A 20,123-nucleotide genomic window follows, 5' to 3' on the forward strand; every position below is an offset into this window, starting at 1 on the left:
CGGCAGGTTGGTCTTTGTCTCTGGCAGGCAGGCTGTGGAAGGCGTTGGCAGAGTTTCAAAGTACAGGGCAGGCGTTGGCGCTCTCTTGGGAGTGAAGGCCACTGTAGGGGGAGAATTAATGTCCTCTTCCTCTTCCCCTACAGTGAAAAGTGAGCCACATAATTTGAGAGCCAAATCTATGTACTCACATAAAGTCCAGTGAGGATCAGCTTTGGGCATCCGTGCCCTTAATGATTCATTTAGACCGGCTCTGAAAAATGACATCAGAGCACGGTCATCAAACTGCACCACAGTTGCAAGATCAATGAACTCACGGACATGATCCTCTAATTCACGGTCCTCTTGAGTGAGGAGTATTTAGACAGCCGCTAGATCCATTTGTAGGCCAGTTCTTCTGTAACATGGTGATGATCTTTTAGAAAAGAGGCTTAGGATATAATCGCAGCTTCTTTTAATGATAACAAGGAAGAAGGTAATTCAATAAACATGGAAGAATACAAAAGAAATAAATATATACATCAATGCTACAACTGAACTGACCATGAATGAAGGAAACAAGAGTGGTATATATACACAGATGAATAATGAGGGAACAGCTATGGAAGATGGAGGGCAGGTGAGTGTAATCAAAAAGGTGCATACTGGGAAATGTAGTCCATGAACAAGGGGAAAAACTAAATAGTCACTGAAACTGAACTGAAGGTGAGGGTGAAACACAAGGCAGTTCGTGACAGATAGATTTAATATCATACTGAGTTATACAAATGTGGTACACTGACTAAAATAAATAATTCTGATGATATTTTTAGTATTAACTAAATAATATTTTGTTTTGGCTGTAGGTCTACCTGGCCTTACAAATTAAACAACTAGACACATAAAACAAAACCCTCAACAAAACCCTAAATCACTTATTGTGTAAAATGAATGTGCATACAATATAGAACACTGTTTCCACAGTTAAAATGTGGGAGCATTTTGGCAGTCTTTCTTTATCAAATAAAGAAGTCTCCAATCAATCAAGAAGAGACAGAAGAGTGCTGTCCATGGTGCTGAGGGAGTGGAAAATCTCCTTTCAATACATTTTCCCCTGTTACTCTTGAGACAGTCGGATTCGGATATATGATACCGTATGAGGTTTGCAACAAACTGGAGTCCACTGGGAATGTAATGTCTGGGAAATCTGTGCTTGTTATTTTTAGTTTGGGGTCGTTATTTTGAGGGTCACTTTGATCGGTATTACTAGTGTGGTGAAATCCAAAGGGGGAAATTACTTAGGTGCCTAATGTCCCTAAAAAAAATCTCAAAATAAATTACAACGTTTTCCGCAAAGGAAATCCATAAATTCAAAAAAATTGTTTTTTGGTAAACTCAAATATGGACCTTATTCAGAGTAGCACTATAATACAATTTTGATGGGAATGAAAACGAGGCTGTGAGGGCTACTTACAGACTACTCAATGGGTTGTACTGCTGTTAAAATTGTTTGTGATCGTTTCACTAACCAAAACTGAAGGAAAAAAAAAAATTGAAAATAAAATGTGATTCAGACCTTTATACAGTTTTTTATGTGTATGCCTAAGAGCCTCGTTTTCATTCCCGTCAAAAATGTAATATGGCGCCCCTATGAATAAGGTAAAAATGTAACATTGCGCCAATTCAAAACATTTTGCCTTGGTAAAACTGCATTTTGAACTCATATTACCATATCTAGAAACACCTCATTTATGGTAATATCCTCACAACTCCTAGTGTTGCGGCGCACTTTAAGGAGATCATCGTAATATTACGCATCTCCTTTCATCTCACCGCTCGTCTTCCCTAATGCGGCTCTCAAACAAACCTCACGCGCCAGAATTCCCTCTCATCAGCAGCCTGCACCCGCCCCGACGACTCGCCTTCCCCGCTGCGGCGGAGTCCTTGATGGGGACGAGTTCCAGGGTAAACACGACAAAACACCGCTGCTTTCATGAAGACGTTCAGATTCTCGCCGGAAGGCGGCAAGCCAAGCAGGTGAGGACATTTTTTTTTTATTTATTTTTTATTTTTTTGCGTTGTTTTCGTGATGCATCTTTGTAGCGAATGACTCCTACATTTCCCGCTTGTGTAGGACACGCCAGGGACTGTGAAGTGCCAGGTAAACGGTGGATATGATATCTGGAAGTAAATCCATTTCTTATATTTGCACATTAAATTGTGTTTATTTGCACCGTAAGGTTTTCGGTCTTTAGGTCTGTGCACGCAGAGCAGAGCAGATGTTTTCCTGCAGCGACCATGCGTATGCATCTTGCGTTTGTTTTGGTTTTGGCAATATTGCGCCTTCGTGTTATTTTAATCTAAACTGCTTTAATGTCTGATTTGTTTTCAGCACCTCTCTTGCGCTGTGAGTCGTGACAGGGACAGTGTGTTTTGCGTTGTACGGCCTAGGATGCAGTATGACCTTGCATCCCCATAAGGACTTACAGATTGCTGAGAAAGTGTGCTTAGAAGGGAATTTTTGTGGAGCCAGACAGATAGTCATTTGCTGTCTTTATCACAACAAAGCATGTTCACATAAAAGCAATATTTCCAAGTACATGCTTGATGATGGTTCACAATGAATCTCTGTACCATCTCTGGTATCACAACAATTATCACTCCCTTCTTTGCACAGGATGTTGTTTGACTCCTCTGAGATTTCGCAGTATTGCACTATTGCACTACTTGCCTTGCGGTTAATGTCACCATGCTGTCTGTCTCACCACATACACACAAGCAAAGAAAGCCAATCACACCACTTGTGGAGCTCACCTTCTAGAATAGTGGCTGAATGGCTGTCTCCATGGCGACTCCGCCATATCCTCTCAGCATGCAAGTCAATCGCCAAAGCTTTTCCCTACCACAATGTTTCCAACTTGACAGCCAGATGTGTTTATGCCTCTTAATATTGAATTATATTTCATTCTTTATGTGCAGACAGCAAACATGGGGCCATTGCACCTGGGTATTATACTGTATGTCTAATTACCTTATTTGTAATAATTGCTGGTGAAGCAGTTCTAGTTTACTTTTGATTACATCCATTTTGTACAGGTTCCATTAGCTGATTGCACTGATTACAACTCAATAAACTTTGCAGACACTTCATCAAAGCACACATGCAGAAGCCTTTCTGAAGTACAGATGCTGTGATCATTCAATGGAGAGCATGCATGCTTAATTAGCTACACTGCATTCACATCCACACTGGACATTCAGTTATATCCGTTGATAGAGTGATCACTGCTCTCTTGACTCATGAGGGATGACTTGATGAATGACTTCATAATAACTTAGTTCTGATCGCTTTTTAATTCTTATAGTGTAGCTCCTATTAGATGTAGAACATACACTACCGTTCAAAAGTTTAGGGTCACTTACTCATTCTTTATTTTTTATTATTTTTTTTGTTTCACATTGTAGAATAATAGTAAAGTCAACACAACTATGGAATAGTAGAAATGGAAATATGGGAATTATGTTGTGACTAAAAAAATCCAAAATAAATCAAAACTATGTTATATTTTAGCATCTTCAAAGTGGCCACCGATTTTGCAGAAATGTACTCTTGGCATTTTCTCAACCAACTTCTTGAGGTATCACCCTGGGATGCTTTTTAAACGGTATTGAAGGAGTTCCCATCTATATGCTGGGCACTTAGTGGCTGCTTTTCTTAATTATTCGGTCCAAGTCATCCATTTAAAAAATGTATTGTTTTTAAATACAATTTTAGTTTTGTAATTAAATAAATTAATATGTTGGCACAATAATATTTTTGTCTACAAAACTAATTTCTAAGATCATGTTTTAAGATCATGTGAAACATTTCAGGCAAGTGACCCCAAACTTTTGAATGGCAGTGTAGGTCCTCTTTTTCGATGTGGGTTTGATCAGATTTCTTTGGGGTGTTTTTTTTTTATTATTATTATTATTTATTCAAAAACAAAATATGAAATTCTGCTTTGAACTAGAGATGTCAAAAGTAACGATATTTCGGTACCAAGTCGATTCTAAAATAAAAAATGTCACGATACCATTGTTTCTGCAGTACCGGTGCCGGCCGACTCAGTTTGATACCCGCATGATGTCTAACTGACACACGACTGCTTCCAAATGCTCACACACGATTTTGACATATTTGGGGGGGAAATTATTGTACAATTAATCTAATTAGTATCATAATGATAGGTTCTAGTGCGATGATTAAACCAAGAAAAGGCTGCAATCTTAGTCTGCAGGAGCTGCGTGCTTTAAAGTGAATGTGTGAAGCCGCTCATACACTGGAAACTCCACAGACATTGAGAAACGTGCTCTGTGTGTTATGTGAGATAACAGAGCAGAGCACTAATCCACTGTGAAGCGCACAGCACATAATATATTGTATATATAATTAAATCACAGCATTTGCACTTTAATGATCACACTGGGCCATGTAGCAAACTGCTTATCTGGAGGTGTGAAGCTTCGGTCAAAACACACGTAAAATTAAAAGCTCACGTCAAAATAAATGTTTGATTCAAAATAAAAGCTAGGCACCTGAAATTGAAGAAATTGCAACAGAAATATATTACAACTGTATACTAAACTGTAATATTCACTGTAGTCATAATAATAATTATAATAATAGTAAATAATAAAGCAACATACTGTATCACAAGCAAGAGTGCTGTTGTATGGGGGCCTGGGTAGCTCAGGTAGTAAAGACGCTGACTACCACCCCTGGAGTCGCGAGTTCGAATCCAGGGCGTGCTGAATGACTCCAGCCAGGACTACTAAGCAACCAAATTGGCTAGGGAGGGTAGAGTCACATGGGCTAACCGCCTCGTGGTCGCTATAATGTAGTTCTCGCTCTCAGTGGGGCACATGGTGAGTTGTGTGTGGATTCTGTGGAGAATAGCATGAAGCCTCCACACGCACTGTCACGCACTCAACAAGCCACATGATAAGATGTGTGGATTGACTGTCTCAGACGCAGAGGCAACTGAGATTCATCCTCCGCCACCCGGATTGAGGCGAGTCACTACACCACCACGAGGACTTAGAGCACATTGGGAGTTGGGCATGCCAAATTGGGCAGAAAAAGGGAGAAAAGAAAGGAAAAAAGAGTGCTGTTGTACTGAATAAAAGTTTGGTAAAAAAAAAAAATAAAATTCAAAGGTATGTTGAAAAGTAATTGTTCTATTTTCATTTGTTAAATGTTTTAGGAATTCATTTCATTAGACACCATTTTGATGATGAAATTAAACTTTAAAATATTGAATTCTGAAAAAATAAAAATAAATAAAATGGAAAACACAGGATTTTGAAAACAAAAATTAATAAAACAGATTTCAGTAGGGTTCTTTTAAAAACACTTAAGCAATGCATAGTTCATTGAGAAACAATTGAAGGAAACATGCTTTTGTTTGAATTTATTATTTACATTGAAATTTTACTTTTTAAATAGGCTTAAGGAGCTATTAGCATATTTTTGCTGTGGTATCGAAATCAGTATCAAGAACCGTGAAATTTCACTGGTATTGCTACCAACTACTGAAATTTTGGTATCGTGACAACCCTAATTTGAACTTTTGCTTTTTATTTCAAAAGAAATAGTCAAAAATGAGAACTGCTTTTTAGTTAGTTTTGTTTAACAGAAAAATTATAAATAAGCTTAATTTGTAAATGTTGTGCTCGTTCATTTTTTATTATTTATTGTTTTTAATTGACCCGCTTGCTGTCAAATTTGTCTGTAGTATAAACGTGTTAATTGCACATCTTCTGTTGTGGATGCTGTGATAATTGAATGCTTTTAACTATGATGTTGTGTCTTTTTTGTAAGTGTTGTTGCATCTGCAGACCATTTTAGCACTATTATGGCCTATTATCTTCTTTTACTAATTGAACCACTATATCAAGCCAAGCACACATGCTGTGAATTTAACTTTGTATTTTCATGGGTTTTAAAGCACATTGAATAATGCAGAACCTTACTGTGCTTGTAATTGTTCAATTTGTTTTGACATTCTAGGTGTTCGCTGAATGTAACATATTAAGGCTAATTGCAACTACAGAGGCTTCAAACAAATCCCTGTTATGAACTTAAGGCGGAAGTATGTAAAGGGACAGTTCACCCAAAAATGAACATTCTGGTACAATTGTCTCAGCTTCGTGCTTCCTTTACCTTGTGTCTTTCAATGACATCATACAGTAAAAGTCTTCCTTTAGACATTTTTGTTTAATTTATGAGCCACACAAGATCCACACACACACACACAAAAAAAAACATTACCATGATGCATGCTAGATTCTGCTGACACATTATATGCAACTATGTACAATCCGGTTATATATGCTGCACACTTATACTGAAGGACAGTGAATTAGGGTCCAATCCTTGCATTTCTTTTCTCAATTAGTCATCTGAATATTGAAACACTCGATCGCCTAACCATAAGTGGTTTGCAGTTGTGACAAAGAGTTATCTGTGCAGAAGGAATAGAACATTGGCAAGACTGAGATTCTAGACTACTGCATTGGTGCAAATTTCAAACAGATAGGGGGTTTGTTTTCAGGTCTATCAGCTGCAGTCCACATAATAACTCGCACTGCGTCAGAGGGCAACCATACTGTCCAGATACTGACTAAGTGGTTTCACATTTTCCAGCGAAATGTGCTTGGTCTCGGTTGTGCAAATTTTTGTCACCCAACTAAACCCATGAAGCTTTTGCCCAACCAAACCCACACTGTAAAATAAAATTGAACACAAAGAAATAGTTCACCCAAAAATAAAAGTGCTGTCATTATTTGCAAACCCCCATGTCGTTCCAAACCCTTATGACATTCTCTCTTCTGTGGAACAGTCTTCACAGGGTTTATTTGCCATACTGTAAGTGAATAGTGACTTTAGTCTGTGAAGCTCGAAAAAGCAAAAAAAAAAAAACATTTAACCAAAGTAAAAAAAATTAATACAACTGCACTATATTCCAAGTCCTATCACTTAGTGCAATGTACATAACTAGATTTAATTCATTATTCACACTTTAATTAAATATTGCACCTATGTCAATAACATCAAACCTCAGTTGTTCGCATCGCTTCTCCTGAACAAACATGCACCATGACAGAATTTAATAGAAATTATAGAAATACTGTGATACGAAAACAAAGATGATGTGATAGCATAATGATGAAAACATATTTTACAGTGTATGAAGAATTTAAAAGAGACACCTAAAGAAGCAGTATGCCAAAAGACATCTTGGTGGAAAGGTCATGTCATTATTAAGGATGGAATTGCTTACAGTATTTTGGTTGAATTTCTACAGGGGGAAGAATACACTTCAGATTGTTGTGCAATGCGTATACTTAGCTGTGCCAACTTATGTGTTGAATTATTTAGATCTAAAATCTCTTCTTCCCCTCACCATGTGTCAGGATGCTCACTGTTGAAGATATTAACTGGTTGTTATCTCATTCCCTTTGTTGTCTCTCTCTCAAAATAAATAGAAAAGCTATTATGCAAGCATAAAAATGGCTGTAGCTCTTTTCGTAGTCTGGCTAAATGTGAAAGTTAAAGTTCTACCATCACTGTTGTCTGGCTTTAGAGTCGGAGACCAGGCAGTTTGTGTCAGCACAAAGCTATATATATTACAGCTGAACATGCACTGCTGTTGCCAGTTCTGCTGAGAGTGAAAAGGTCAGATAGATTAAGTAGAGACATTCTTGTTTTCAGTTCAACTTTGAATTGACTGAATGTGGATATGATCTATCACACACTTGATACTAGATTAAAATGAAAATATGTGCACAAATATAACTTAAAAATGTTTGTAATCTGGCAACAAATTCAATTATTACAGGGGTTTGTACCTCCTATAAAACAGTGCAGTTATGATGCCAGTTAAAAGTTTGGACACATTATTATTAGGCTACTATTTTCCACATTTTTGAATTGTAGAAAAGTCATCAAAACTATTAAAATACCACAAATTGAAATATGGGAATCAGGGCCGTTTCTGAGCATATGGGGGCCCTAAGTGAAATCCTATTTGGAGGCCCATATCCTCCTCTTCCTTTTTCTTTTTTCCGCTTCTGACTTGTAGGTGAGCTTCATGATGATGAAAAACCTTTTGAGCATGCGCATGCCTGTAGAAACTACCTACAACTCTCTAATGCAGTTACATTCTCCCTTCCCTCTCGGGCCACAAGGGGGCCCCCTACAACTGTCTGAGTGAGCCATAACAGTTTCCTGAGTCTTACTTGCAGCTTTTAGTGTATTTTAAAATTCAAATTAAAACGAAAAAAAAAGACCTTGCTTTGTGGGGCCCCCTGGTTGCTCGGAGGCTCTAAGAGGCCACTTATACCACTTATAGCTAGAAACGACCTTGATAGGAATTATGTATTGACCAAAAAAACAAAAAAAAACTGACTTATATTTTAGCACTTCTTCAAACTAGCAGCTGTTTGTCTAGTTTACAGCTCTGAAAACTCTTGACATTTTCTAAGGTGCTACCTGGGATGCTTTTAAACAGTATTGAAGCAGTTCCCATGTATGCTGGACACTTGTTGGCTGCATTTCCTTCACTATCACTCCAACAGAAATTCATACATAGGCACAATTTATATTTGTTTACAAAAGTTTTTTCCAGCATTTAAGCATAAGCCTTTAGATCAAAAGGTAAAGACCATGAGAAACACATACAGTCAAATGAATCCAAACTTTTGACTGGTTGTGTATATAAATGAAAAGAGAGTTAATAAATGGTTTGATTTGGACAGTCATTTCCAACTTTTCTTGTACTTTATTCAGGCTGGCTATAGCTAAGCCATTCAAGCTGTGTTGAGAGGGAGGAAGAGAGAGAAAGACAGATCAAGAGATCCAGCTGAAGAAGGAGAAAAGAGGGAGACGGCTGCTGACTCCATGTCTTCCCCTTCAAATAAAAGATCTGGTTCTGGATCAAGCAAGTAAGGCACATTCCTTTTGTCTTTCAATGGGATTTAGTTTGATGCTGTGATATCTAACCCACCCTGCTGCTGTATAACTCTTTTGAACACAGAAATGTTTTATTTATTTATTTTTATTTATTATTTTTCTTCAGCATAATGACCTTTTTGAGCCTCAACAGTGCTTTATTGACCCTAACTCTCTCTGTCTCTTTGCCGTCATCACTGCATCAGCTGTTTAGCTCTTTTTTAATTTTCTCTCTTCTGTCAAGATTTATTTCACCCAACAACTGCCAGGTTGTATAAAAACTGCTTGGATGGCCAGTTCAGAAGCTTTATAAGCTCATTACTGTACAAGGATTTTTAACGCAACAGCTATACTGTACAGTAGGTATCATATTCTAGAATGAAATCTAGACAGATGGAAGACTTCACTATTTGTATTGGACAAATAGTACAGGGTCAAGGTTTAACTTCCTTCCTTTCTGTCTTCAACATTTCCTTCCTTCCGTCCTTTCTTCCCTCCTTCCTTCCATCCATCGTTCTTTCATGCTTTCCTTCCATCCATCCTTCCTTCTTTCCTTCATTCCTTCCTTCCATTCTTTCTTCCCTCCTTGCGTCCTTGCTCCACCCTCTTCAGAGACGAGAAAAGGTTGCAGGGAAAGGAAACGAGGACGGAGCAAACAAAGCAAGATATATTTGTAAAATCAAATGTCCGTACTCACTCGAGCTTCATGGTGGTTACTCACCTCAATCCGGGTGGCGGAGGACAATTAACAGTCTCCGCTTTTGAGACAGTCAATCCGCGCATCTTATCACGTGCCTTGCTGTGCATAACACTTCAGAGACTCACAGCATGTGGAGGCTCATGCTACTCTCCACGATCCACGCAAAACTTACCACGTGCCCCATTGAGAGCGAGAATCCCTAATCGTGACCTCGAGGAGGTTACCCCATGTGAGTCTACCCTCCCTAGCAACCAGGCCAATTTGGTTGCTTAGGAGACCTGGCTGGAGTCACTCAGCACGCCCTGGATTTGAACTCGCGACTCCAGGCCAAAAAGAGTATCCACCTGTGCTTCCTCGCTCAAGCCTCTTCGGGAAGCTTCCTCTGTCCTCAGTCCTCACCTCCTCACGATGCATTTAGAGAATTGATACGTCCTTAAAGATGGTGGACTTTGATAGTTTTGCGGGTCATAGGCTTGTGGACGGAGGAGCAAGGAAACGAGGATGCACAATTAAAGAAATGAGAAGCACCCCTTCTCCCCTTCCTTTCCTTCCTTTCCTTCTCTCCTTTCTTTCCTTCCTTCCTTCTTCCTTCCTTCCAACATTTTTCTTCCTTTCGTTCATTCCTTCCTTCCATTCTTCCTTTCTTTCTTTCTGTCTTTCTTTCTTTCATGTGTTAATAGTAATATTGCAGTAGAGCCCAGCTCTGTGCCTCTGTTTCATCTCTCTTTCCTCAGGTTCAACCTGCTGAAGGCCCTACAGCCTAAACATCGCTTGAAACAAATGGTGTCATCTCCCACTGCATCTCCTGTGTGAGACTCTGATTTAGTACCCTACAGTTGGGCTTGACTGTTGTAGAATACACCGCTGCACTAGGCGTACACACTCAGCCCCAATATAAACCCAGACCACTACCTACTAACACTCAATTTGTTTACATGCACATTAAAATTTCAATTTCAGTTGGACCAAAAATAATAATTTGTCTTTCTAAAATGTGATGCAGATCCTTTAGCATGACTGAAATCGTCAGACTAACAGACATACAGTAGATAATGTGATTGTAGCTCAACTTTATCTAGCATGTATTCTTGTTAATCAGATCACAACTGGCCTTGGCGTTGTGCACATACATGCTCCAAAAGACCCTTTAACACTTCCTCAGCTGTTGTCCTTCTTTGAAATATTTAATTACACATTATGCTACAGTATGTATATTTGAACAGACAGATAAAAACTGAATTTCAACTATGCAAAATCCACTTTATCTTGATTAAAACTGTGCATGTAAACATAATGAATAATGTTTGGATTTTTTTTTTTAATTGTTGAGGATTTGAGAGGTCTGCCTTATTTTTGTTGACACAGGTCTAGTAATTATGCTGCCCTCTCAGGTCTTAGACTGAGGCTTGTAGAAAGCGCTGAGTGGGAAATTGTCCCCTGAGAAACAATTTGACCCTTGCGGAATTTAGAATCTGTTAGACTGACAAAGAATGCAGTATTGTCCAATTTTCATTAGCAATTCTAATGAATGTGTCTGGCATTACAGTGTGTAGTTTTCATAAAGGTAATGCGGTGCACATAAAATAGCACCATATTCACTACACTGCATTACCTGACTTGCCCTCAATTAGTCCATCTCACTGGACACATAATGGACTTCTCTGGTTTGTCCAACTTCCCTGGCTGCTGTTTTCTTTTTCTGCCTTGTCATTGTTATCAGTAATGATAGCAGTGCTCTCCCTTTTCCCTCTCTACAAGCATGCTTCAGCTGTTTCACTCTTCTTTTCTTTCCTCTGCTTTGCTCTCACCTTAACCATGACCTGCTTGCTTTCATGGTTAGGGCAGTTCAGCAATCCCCTTACAGCAACCACCAACACCAACACCGAGAATCAAGAGATCAGATGGATTAACGGCCACTGTAAATTATTGTATAATTTGCACATTGGCTTTATATCGTGGAAAATTTCGATTGTACAATATGTTCTAAATGCACTTTTGAACAACTTCTACCCATATTCTCTCCATGTTAAGAAGCACTGAAAATGTCCACAGAAACATTTGTTTGAGTATGTACACAGCTGAAACGCAGGTCAACATATTATGAAAACCGAATTAGGCATAGGAAGCTGTGTGTGCCACCCTGTGTAATGATGCATTCTTGTGTGTGGGTCAGTTTTGACTATTGCAGGTTTATAGAGCTAGACTACACACCCATGGAGTCAGGCATTATGGTCTCTATGAGACAGAGCAGAGGATTTCTGACACCAAAGTCCCCGGAGCGCCACTATCGGTCAGCACTCCATTATCCCTCTGTCTTTCCTCAGTTCTGTCTCTTTCAGGGACTGAAAACGTTCCAAGGAACAAAATAAAAAACTATTTTTTGTTTTTGCAGAATGTAACCAAGAATGGGAAAGAAGTCCCTTTCAATTGTTCCATACTGAAAACATTATTTTTAAATGTTAGTAACCATAGCCGGTTAGCAGATCTGTAATTAAAACAAATAATTAGAATAATATCATTTAATCATTTTTAAATAATTATTAAATGTTTAAAATAAAATCATTTGGCCCGCATAAGATGACATTTAGTCCAAACACGCCCAAGCAGTGTGTGCAGGAGAGAGAGATTTTGGCTATTAATTGATTTTTGATGGCTAGGGTTATTTAAAAAAAGTAGTTTTAATATTTGGGGGGATATTTAGAATACATTTCTTGAAAAGACATTATTTTATATAGGCTACTGTATACTTTGCTTGTTATGATTTCTATGCTGATAAATCCCCCACATGGGAAAACGTTTTTTTATTGCTTATTTTCATTTTGTTTGAGGCAAGTCACTTATTTTGAGAACGCGGAACCGGAACAAAAAAATACAGTTTCTGCTCAGAACGAACCAAAATTAAAAACATTTTAGTTTTTAGTCCCTGGTCTCTTTCTCTTACTTTTGTTCACTTCTCCTGTTTTCAACCTTCACTTTTCTTTGTTCTTTGTGTAACATTGTTTTGAACATGGATTCAAGCTCTTCAACTACAGCACTCTGTCCTTTAAAAATTGAGCTAGAAGAAAGCATGAAAATAAAATGTTAAATTTACACTATTTTTCGACCAGGAAAACATTGAAAATATTGATGACTAATGCTGCATTACACCATTTTTTTAAAAAAAAATTTTTTATTTTTTTCAAAAGAAAATATTTATAAACAAATATTTTTTTCTTCAAGCTTTCAGCTGTTTGATTGGAGCTTAAAAGCTAATATTTTGTGTCATAGTTCAAAGTTGAAGGTTGATGACTAAATGTCTGTGGTGTCCAAAGTGAAACTAGGCTTTCATCTTCATACTGGCTCTAATACTGCTGTCTGTTTCTGCTTAATCAGCTGTTTTGGCCTTGCTTTGTTTTCTTTCTCATAATTGATCAATGAAGCATATTTAAGTTTGTAACATTTTGTCATCTGTCTCTTTCAGTGCACAGTACAACTGTCTCTATTACTTCACAGTGTGTGTCATTTTTTACATGACATTTTTTTTGCTTGTAGTTTGTGTTTATAAAAGGTGCAAGCTCCAGTACAATTTGTGGTTTTCCCCCATAAAGACTGTTGACTGTGTGCATAGTAGCATGTTAGTCATTTTGTATTATTGGTGGGCATGTTTGTTATCCTGTTTCATAAGATCCTTTTTGTTTGTTCATGTGAGTGTGTTTGTGTCGGTCTTGTATATGTACCTGCCCTGTGATGTGATGTGGCTTTGCTGTAACATTGTGATTTTCTTACGCTACAGACGGAGTCCAGCACCTGTCAGTAACCGTGATCCCTATGGAAATGCCTCTCTCAGCAGCAGTAGTAATTCAGGGTCATGCAGGGGCAGTGATGGAAGCCCAACCCATAGGTAAAATAAGCCTGTTAAGCAATGCCACTTTGATGAACAGCATCTCTATTTGATCATGTATGTTTTTCATGGGCTTAGACCTTTATGTCTCTCCTTTTCTCTTTTATATCAGACGTAACTTAAAACACACCTCCTGCAATGATAACCATGGTATCTGGCCTCCTCCACCTGAGCAATACCTTACACCTCTGCAACAGAAAGAAGTGTGTATTAGACACCTGAGAGCACGGCTCAAAGAGACCATCGACAGACTGCAGGACAGGTGAGGCATAAAGCCTTTTAAAATGCATCATTTGTAGTATTAGGGCCCATGCACTGATGATCTCCTCAGTCTATGATATTGGTTTTATCTTTAAGCAGCTGCTTTGAGTGGCATTTAATTAAATTAACTAGAAATCCTCTAGTTTTAAATTGTATTATGCAAATTTGCACTTGATTGATTATCTGCCTTTGAAGTTGCAAACAGCAGAATATTTGCATTTAGGCTGTTTGCATTTTGTCATTTAATCCCGTCATGCAAGCACACGCATGTCTAATGTAATTATTTATTACTTCTAAGCTGTTTGTTTTAGTGACAGCCACCATTTGTCTAATGGCAAATAATCATAAAAATGTTGATGCTGCTGTTTATAATTTCTATTCCACAAATTGCTAAAATAATGATTGCTTCTAAAGAAATTTCCCAAACACTTCCTTCTTCTGCCATTCTGCAGGCAAATGGGTAATCCTGCCCTAAACTCACTGCATTGGTTGAGCCAATGGAATGTTCATACAAGCAAAGCAAAGTTTAAAGTGTTTTCACTGTTGAAAGAAAAAAAGCCTACAAATGGCTTCCTTACAGGTGTCTTTTCATAATATGCTGGGATGGGAGTATTTTAACATCGAAAAAATTACACACTTCAGCTTTTCTCTGATTCTAGTCTTTCTTTCACTTGCCTGTTACTCACACTCCCCTTCTTTTTTCTTCCTTCCTTAGAGATACTGAGATCGATGAGTTGCGTTCTCAGTTGTCTCGTATGCAAGAAGACTGGATTGAGGAGGAGTGCCACCGCGTGGAGGCCCAGCTAGCTTTGAAAGAAGCTCGCAGAGAGATCCAGCAGCTTAAACAGGTTGTCGATGTTGTCCGATCCAGTCTGGGAGACACAGACACAGGGGTGCAAAGGTGCTTCCAAGACATCAACCTCCAGAACCACAAGCTGGAGACTTTATTGCAGAACATGGAGCTGGCTCAAACCGGGGCTGTCAAAGTAGGAGAAGCCACAGGAGGTGGAGAGTTGGTGGGGGCAGGGCTGGAGGTCAGCGAAGGTCTGGTGGGGTCATCCGAAGGCTCCCCAGCTCGCTCACTAACCCGCAGCTCTACCTACACCAAGCTGAGTGACCAGGGCGGTCCGGAATGTGGCGGTAACGAAAATGGTTGTGAAATTCCATGTTTGTCAGGTGAGGGCACGCAAGACAGCGGGTTTGTTTGCTGCGGGGAAAGCGGAAGAGGAGCCAGCAAGGCAGACCTCCTTCTGGAAGCTGCGTTTCTGTCTCAAGAGACAGCCTCGCTGCTCAGTGCGTACTCCCATCTGCCACACTCCTCCACCTATGAGGGGCTCTGCAACAGCGAGCCCAGAGTAGTGCCACTCCAATGTAGCGGATTCGGGACTGGGGCCAGTGTGAGTCTAAGTAATCCCTGTCTATCACACCATCACCTGTACCTGCACCACCTTCGAGAGCAAGCAATTCAAACCGACTATGACCACGCCCCAGCCTCGGCCCCTGCTCATGGACCCAGTACATCCTTTAACTCTGATCTGGACACTATTGCTGAGCGCACTTTCTGCTCTCAGGCCATCAGCCCAACCTCAACCTGGATGTCTGATGAAGGGGATGACCTGGAATCAGTTACAACAGAATCAGCTGTTACAGCAACAGTTGCCCCCACAGCATCCATCGTCATGGACTCTGTTTCCACTAAGTCTGCTCAGGTTGATGCAATGGAGTCTTGGGGACCATCCGCATCTACTGCAAAAGGAACTGCGTCCTTAGCACTGAACACCACCGAGACCTGTGTCATTGAGTCTGCTGTTTCAGAGTCCTCTCCAATTTTACCAGTCGCCACAACAGCTCTGACCACAGAAACCATTGGATCCCCAGTTACCAACTTTGTTCCACCTCAGCCTTGCAGAGACCCTTTTCCAAGTCCTGGAAACTTTCCCTGCTCAGCACAGTCATCAGATGGAATAGAAGAAGAGACCCTCCCACAAACAACTCAGCCTTGTAGTGCACTGTCAGAGGCAGGGGTTGTGGGGGATAATGTTGTTAATATAAGTGAAGATGATGAAGATGAAGTCGATGAGAGTGCTACAGACAATGAGTCAAAGTCGTCTGGCTGCGGTTTACCAGCAAAGAACTACTGGAGCCGCCACTTCTTAGTGGATTTGCTAGCCGTGGTTGTGCCAGTGGTCCCCACAGTTGCGTGGTTGTGTCGGGGCCCACACCGTGATGGTCAACCAATGTACCATATTGGTTCTCTTCTGCGGGGTTGCTGCACTGTGGCTCTCCATTCTCTACGTCGAGGAGGGGGTCTTAGGCACTACCCCGCAGGAGGAGGGGGTCCGGGGGGAATGAACATATGAGACCAGTTCTTCACCCTTGGGAAGCTTGGAAGCTACTGAAACTACTGTCACATTATCTAATGTGCAATCAGAGGGAGGTTAAACATTTAAAATGAATTTATCAGTGGAGGGATACTGTGTGAACGCATCAGTCCATTGCTGTAATAAGTGCTCTCAGTCAGAGCTGTAGTCCTCTACACACTTCTTTATACAAGATGAGGAGAATGAGAAGCATAATAAAACTAAAAGTATGGCACTCTTGTAGTTCAAAAACTTTCCCCCACAACTGCTGCCCTAAGTAAGAAGGCAAGTTTATGTACTGTATTCTGAATGATGGACTGACACAAATGACATTGACTCAGCTTTGTTGGTGACACTAAACAATTCCCCTTTAATATGATTGTATTACCCTATTTCAGTGTAAAGGGACACAATAAGTGATGGGAAGGATATGTCCTTTTGCTTGTCCCTCTCGCTGTCACTGGACAGGGTGTGTGTACTGTATGTGTGTGTTAATTCATCTGAGTGAGTGTTTGTGTTGTGTTGATGTACAGCCAAAGTACCTTGATTACCAATGGCCATCATTGTTGAAGCTGTTCGTTATATGTTGTTAGATGTCCCATTACTTAAGCCTGTGTGACTGCACTATGTGACACTGGGCAGTTGTCTTTCCCCTTAAAAGTGCTTTAAGTTATTTTTTTAATTAAATGACATGCAGAAAGCATCCTTAGGACAACGGTCTCCAAGTGTGTCTGTGTGTGTGCACGTGTCTTTGGAGTGCTGAGATTTGGAAAGAGGAGGTGTGGCTAATCAATGGCATTGTCTCGTAGAAGTTCCAGAATGGCTAAAATCCCTTACAGCACCTTTAAGGAGACAGGCAAGCACCTGCTGAGATATTTGTACAGTATGCTTTGCATATACCACTAGTGTCCTAGATAAACACTGTCACAAAATTATACTAAGTCCATCTGGAGTCTTTTAGAAAATTATATAAGTTTGATGCTGGTTTGGAAATGCTCTGTACAGCTGGATGCTAAATCATGTATTTTAGAAAAGGCAAAATAAATCTTAATAATATTAAGAGTGAGACAGATTCAGCATTTAGACAATGATCAGGGTTAAAGGACTTTAATAAGGTCATGAAAGCTTTCTCACCAGAAATGAAATACTTGTTCTTTCCCTTGTTAATGTGCTATAAATGTCTGATTTCACTGTGGTTTGTGTTCAGACCAGAAATACAGTCGTAGTTAAAAAAAATTTGGAGAAAAAAAAGAGGCAAAATTTAAGCATTAATAATAATTTTTATGTTCACAATCAGTTTCTGTCATATAACGAAAACTCTGAATTTAGCATATTAGCTTAATTTAGCATTAAACAAGTGCTGTTTCTGTGCTAATATGTTTTATATGCTCATTTAGAAATACTGTTAGACAGAATTGCATTAAAACAGGCAATGCAAAAACATTTTTTTTGCAAGTAAATAAGCATGATATACATAATTGATTAGATTCTTGAACCAAATCAAGTTTAAATTAAAATTTAAGTATGCGAAGCAAATGAAGAGCAAAAAATCATGCAACACAAACATTGTAGTACATTTGAAAATGCTGTTTCCTGCTTTTTCCAAATATTTAGCCACGACTGTATGTTCTCTGATGTTTATACATGTTGACCATTTATGTTGACTGACACTTAGGTGACGGGTGACATTTAATGAAATGTTGAGTGCACTATAATTCACTTTATAAGCAATTACTTGAAGTGTACTTGAGTGTGTGTTTCTGTCTATCCAAAGGCCAATGCATACATGTGGATTTGTGGTTTAGGGTTAGGTTTCACCATTCTGAAAGAATCATCAGCTGGATACATTTTGATTTACAAATTCTCATTAATATTCATACTGTGTATAAAACTGTATCAGTGACTGCTGGGTTGACTTTCCGGAAAACAGTGCACCAGATAATCAGCCAGATGAACACTCATTTTTTTGTGCTGGCATGCACTTCCTGTATTTATTTGCGTTTCACACGTTGTCTTATTTTCTGTCCCTCTAAACAATTAAGAACAGCTGCTTTTCTACCTCTCTCTGATACTGTGTGGAGTGTATGTCATCTTTATTTGGTTTTCACTTGTTCTTGTTCTAATAATTTTCTGCCTTATGTAGAGAATTTGTGTGGTGTCTGCAGGGTGTTCTGGCATCCCCTTTTTCCTTTAACTGCTTGACAATCTTATTTAGCTAGTGCTTACTTTATGTCAAGATGTCTTTATAGTCTAGTAGTCCCTGCACTTTTCACCTCATTTCAACTAAGCACTTATTAAAGAGAAATTTATATTACAGTACAAGATATGAAGGCATACATGTTACTTACTTTTTTTATTTGTTTGTCAAAGCTATAAATTATTCGGTCTCTTGGTTTATCAGAAACTATCTTTGAGATTAATTGGAGACAAAGCTAAGCTACTCAGAGAGTAGGACGTTTGCGCCCAATAAAACGTATATTGTCCATTTGTTCAATGAAATGTGTGTGAATAACAGTTATTTGGGCAAATGACAAATGATGTTGTACATTGTTTTAAACCTGTTGAAGTTACACGTAAGGCCTTGATACTATGTTCTTGAATTTTATGAAGCCATATTATAAGCAGAGTTGTATATGTTGGCCCTAAATGCTGGTAAATCGGAGTAATAATATTTCTATGTAATGTTACATACAGTTGTCTATTTATTTAGTTTAAACATAATAATAGTAATTTAATTTATGCAGCAGAGAGGGAATCTGTGTGTGTTTATTCTTTAAAATATGAAATCCCCTTTGATGATTATATCCACAGACTATTTGATTTGAACGCCTCATACTCCATTAAAAAGTATAGTTCAAAATACATACTTAAGGGACATAGAGTTTTTTCACCTGTTCTGATTAGAGAAATTCTTAGCCATTTTTTGGGTTTAGGCATTGAGAGTTCCAACATTGACGTTAATGGTGAACTGGGCTTGCGACTACCACTAATTTAGAATGTAGTTTTGTAAACACAAAATGTGTCATAGTAGATACATCCTCACATAAGTTTACAATGATGGATCTCTTGTAGAATCATTACTCCAATAGCACTTTTAGGTAAAGATTGCAATGCATACATGTATTAGATACTAGGAATCAAATTACTTTACCAATATATGTCACATCCAAATATGATTTGAATACATCAATACTGCTTATGTTCTGTATATTGTTTAGGTTACAGTCACTTAGTATCAGGTAAATGTTTAACCTCAAAAGCCATAAGCCATCTCATTTGGAATTTCTGAATGGAAACACTTTCAGGAATGTAAAAAAAGCAAGCAATTTGTGACTTACTGTAATAGTGAGTTACATCAGTAGCTCTGTATCTGTTAAGCAGGATTTTATGACTGTGTGCCTACATCTCACACAGGGTAAATTTGTTACGCCTGTTTTGTTTCATTTTTATTTTCCAAATGTTAATTCCAATGAGGTTTACATTTTTCATCTGCCACTTTTGCTTTCATTGTATAGTCAGTATCAACACCCTAAGTGGAATAAGTCGTGTAAGTCGTAAATGTATCAGTTTCTATTAATAATTTCATGTAGAATAATATTGTAATGGTAAAACTATTGTGTTCGGACATCACAGCAACAGCTCTTGACCTCTACTGCTCTGTTAAAGGATCAATATTAAACAGCATGGTGAACATTCATTTGTTTTCAGTCTCTTTTTCATGCATATGAACACAAAGTATAGTGGTTCAAAACCCTTTTGAAATGAAACATTTAAGCAACTGATGCTGTTGCAGTGTTTTAAATACTGTCAGCTGAATTTTAAAAGGGTCATATCATGAGGAATCAAATTAGTAGAAAAGAAAGAGGGTGGAAAATTTGTTAAGAAAAACTAAATTACTTTTTGGTGCAAAAACAAACAAACTTCCTAACAACACTAACCTACTTGCTTTAT

General features: G+C 38.6%; 1 protein-coding gene across 6 annotated transcripts; it reads left to right on the forward strand.

Annotated features, from left to right (window-relative positions):
* Window positions 1-1,768: 1,768 nt before the first annotated feature.
* LOC127419399 (syntaphilin-like) lies at window positions 1,769-19,869 on the forward strand. 6 transcript variants are annotated; one of them, XM_051660739.1, is made up of 7 exons: window positions 1,769-2,013; window positions 8,810-8,964; window positions 10,406-10,480; window positions 11,845-11,961; window positions 13,444-13,551; window positions 13,664-13,813; window positions 14,528-19,869. In XM_051660739.1, the coding sequence occupies exons 2-7, from the start codon at window positions 8,921-8,923 to the stop codon at window positions 16,170-16,172; spliced, it is 2,139 nt and encodes a 712-aa protein (XP_051516699.1). In that variant the 5' UTR covers window positions 1,769-2,013; window positions 8,810-8,920; the 3' UTR covers window positions 16,173-19,869. The 6 variants fall into 6 exon arrangements, with proteins under 6 accessions (XP_051516699.1, XP_051516703.1, XP_051516702.1 ...); XM_051660740.1 differs by lacking the exon at window positions 1,769-2,013 and adding an exon at window positions 2,072-2,163; XM_051660741.1 differs by lacking the exon at window positions 1,769-2,013 and adding an exon at window positions 2,098-2,137.
* Window positions 19,870-20,123: the final 254 nt, after the last annotated feature.

This window comes from Myxocyprinus asiaticus, chromosome 28 (genome assembly GCF_019703515.2).
Source record: "Myxocyprinus asiaticus isolate MX2 ecotype Aquarium Trade chromosome 28, UBuf_Myxa_2, whole genome shotgun sequence".
Lineage (NCBI taxonomy): Eukaryota > Metazoa > Chordata > Actinopteri > Cypriniformes > Catostomidae > Myxocyprinus > Myxocyprinus asiaticus.